The sequence below is a fragment of the Tripterygium wilfordii genome, chromosome 17 (genome assembly GCF_013401445.1).
Source record: "Tripterygium wilfordii isolate XIE 37 chromosome 17, ASM1340144v1, whole genome shotgun sequence".
Classification (NCBI taxonomy): Eukaryota; Viridiplantae; Streptophyta; class Magnoliopsida; order Celastrales; family Celastraceae; genus Tripterygium; species Tripterygium wilfordii.
The window spans coordinates 3,197,031-3,200,448 of NC_052248.1; the positions used below are offsets into that span (position 1 = coordinate 3,197,031).

The 3,418-nt window shown below is 35.0% G+C and overlaps 1 protein-coding gene across 1 annotated transcript; it reads left to right on the forward strand.

The window, feature by feature from the left end:
- The first annotated feature begins 279 nt into the window (after positions 1-279).
- On the forward strand, positions 280-3,185 carry LOC119983192 (protein BRI1-5 ENHANCED 1-like). The gene is made up of 4 exons (XM_038826898.1): positions 280-400; positions 1,583-2,113; positions 2,662-2,857; positions 2,957-3,185. Exons 1-4 carry the CDS (start codon positions 280-282, stop codon positions 3,096-3,098), a joined length of 990 nt encoding a protein of 329 aa, XP_038682826.1. The 3' UTR covers positions 3,099-3,185.
- Positions 3,186-3,418: the final 233 nt, after the last annotated feature.

Here is a 3,418-nt window from a genome sequence, read left to right on the forward strand (position 1 = left end):
TTAAGAAGCGGGGCACATGACAGATTGTGAGAAAAATTAATGCAAGAGGATATGCGGAGATGGTGATAGACTTGAATAGGAATAGTGGCCACGTAATATAATATTGTTGTGCCAAAACGGGCAAAAACAGCTATATATAATAAATGAATGAACGATGTCATGCACGCTATACTTGCTGCAATTTGGCATACTTACACATTTTTAATTAAAAAGCAGCTTAATAACAAGAAACCCAAGATGAGAAATGAGAAGGGGAAGAGATCGATGAGAAGGGAGAGCATGGAAAAAGAAAGAGTTTGTGTAACAGGAGGGACTGGGTATGTGGCTTCTTGGTTGGTCATGAGGCTGCTTCAGCTTGGTTACTCTGTTCATGCCACCGTGAGGTCTCACTCTCATCCAGGTCAGTTCCATTTCTTCCAGACCATTTGTGGGTATGCATTTGTGTGATCTGTAATACCTAATATATTAGATTAGTCAGTCAAATGGCAGAGAAATGAGATTTGATTTCTTTTTTTTTTATGTGTGTCCAAAGTTTAATTCCAATGAAAAAAAAATTTCTCAATGATATTTCAAAAACTATATTTGAATTCGGGGAGAATTAGATTTCATGCTTTTTGGCTATTTCAATCTCAAGAATACCTGAGATCACCATCTGTTTCAAGCTATGCCAGGACTTAAAATACACGTCTCTTCAAGAATTTTAAATTTTTCTACAATTTTTCCATTAACAACCGTTCTACCAAACGCATCCCTTCACTTACAGTGTCTCTCTTTCTGCGTCAAGCAGCCCGCCTTAAAATTACTAATTAACGATTGCGCCTACCTTAAAGTCATAAGTTCAAGTGCTTCTAGGAAAAAGCTGTTAAAAAGGGTAAAAAAAATAATATGCAAGCAGACTATTTTAGAGGTTTGGTATGGTTGCACAGTCGTCTTCATGAAAATCAAACTTCAAGACTCTTGTTTGCTTAGTTCCCAAAATCAAAATCAAGCATTGACAATTTTAGGTGCCCCACGTGGATATGTGTGGTCTCGGTCTCGTCCACTGTGGAAGCCTTTATGTGCAAATGTTGTTTATATATCAATGTGACTCTGCCTGTGCTTGCTTGTCCAGCACCACCCAGCCCATGTGCATGTCTTTAACACCAGTTAATGTTGCACACTCACTTTAATTGAGTGGCCCTTGCACTAGTATTCTAGAACGTGATGTTGTTGTAAATGGTCTAGTTTTAAGGATATTTTGATCAATGTTTGCAAAACCTAAACTCATTATACATTATAAATATTATTATTATGAAAATCTTAGTAGAAAAGATTATGAGTTCTTGTATTCAAATAGAATTCGCGTGAGAATTCATCAATAAAGTTTATCATCGCCGTAGGCAAGATTGACCGAACCACGTAAAATCTGTGCGATTGATCTTGATTTCCGATTTCTCTATGTTTCGTATTCATTATTTGCTGATCGTGAACATCTTGTGCAATTTCCGCATAACAAATGTCACATGTTGATATGGCACTCTATACCATATCACAGATTTTGATCATTAATTTGGCTAGCCTAACACATTTTGAAATGAAACAGGGAAGAAGAAAGACATAAGCTACCTCAAAAGCCTACCAGGAGCAACAGATCAACTCAAGATTTTCAATGCAGATCTCAACGAACCAGACAGCTTCAATGCGGCCATCGAAGGATGCAGTGGGATCTTCCACGTGGCACATCCGATGGACGAGGATGGCAAAGAACCCGAAGAGCCAGTAACCAAACTGGCAGTTCAAGGACTCCTTAGCATACTAAAATCTTGCCTGAATTCCAAGACTGTGAACCGAGTAATCTACACATCGACTGCAGCAACAATATTGTACAATGACAAGGGTCTAAGCGTAGCCGACGAGAGTACATGGAGCGACATTGATATTTGTAGACGCAACCAGAACAAGTATATAAGCACATCCTACTTGGTCTCCAAGACTGTAACAGAGAAGACAGCATTAGATTTTGCAGAGGAACATGGACTTGACCTTGTCACTATTGTTCTTCCATTGGTTGTTGGGCCATTTATCTGTCCAAAAATACCTTCCTCGGTGAACATGGCACTCGCAATGGCATTTGGTACGCCACATTACTCATATCTACCTAATTTATTAAAGTTGTACGGATTCAATTTTACATACAGGGAGCCTGTTTGGTATAGTAAACTCAAGGAAAACGTTGTACCAAACACCCCAAAAATGTTAGCCTTTTAAGCTCCAAAGTGATCTAAAAAAACCTTCAAGTTGAAACTTATTTCAGAGTGTTTTTTTCTTCATTTCTTCTTTTCTTTTATTAAGAAATATTATAAACTTTTTTTATATATTAATATTAATTTTTTTGTATAAAAATATCTTGTAAAAATCATAAAATAAAAAATTATAATAATTTATACAATCACCATATTTTTGTGTAATTTTTATTTTATCATTTAAATTAAACGTAATAGACTTTTTCATATCTTTTAAGGTAGCGTCACCTAAAAGTTACAACATGCATCTGAGAGCTTATTTTACAACTTATAAGCTAACTTTTTTTTTTCACAATATAAGTTAGTTTTTTTTTTAAAGCAAATAGACTCTAGCAAACGAAGTAAGGGTTCACTTTTGATTTTGGAATAACATTTGCAGGAAATCACGATCGTTACGGGGCAATTACAAATTTGTATATGGTGCACATAGAAGATGCTGTCCAAGCACATATTTTTCTTCTTGAATATCCAAACACAAAAGGGAGGTACATTTGCTCATCAGCCAATGTGTCAATCACCACCATATTTGAATATCTTTCTGCAAAGTACCCTGAATTTGGCATACCAAATATGATGTAAGTGTTTAATTTCTTTTGTTACTTGTTTTTATATTTGTTGTTGGAAGTAATAAAAATTCAAAAAGAATTAATGACCCATTTAATTGTTTTTTTTAGGTGGTTTAAAGAGAATGAAGATCATGATACTTGTAGCCTCTCATCAATGAAACTCTTGGATTCTGGGTTCAAGTTTAAGTTCACTGTGGAAGACATGTTTGATGGGGCAATCCAATGCTGCAAGAACAAGGGTTTCCTTTAACAAACATGTAGTTGTGAAGTTATAGACTATACATGCAATTCCCACCTCTCTTTCCACATTCTTTGATTCAATATTGTACAATAATAAAATAAAAAAAAAGGGATTATATATACATGAATAGTCTTTTGTTAATTAAATTTAATACAGACTAATTATAATAATAGATTGTGCATATCAATCAGGAATAATAAAATGATGCCACCCATCATGATATAATGGGATAGGTACAGATATGAATGTGAGGCAAATTGATCATTTAGTTATCATCATAATTTTAGTTCTCAGGGTGCGTTTGGTATGGGGATAAGAATTTAGAGGTA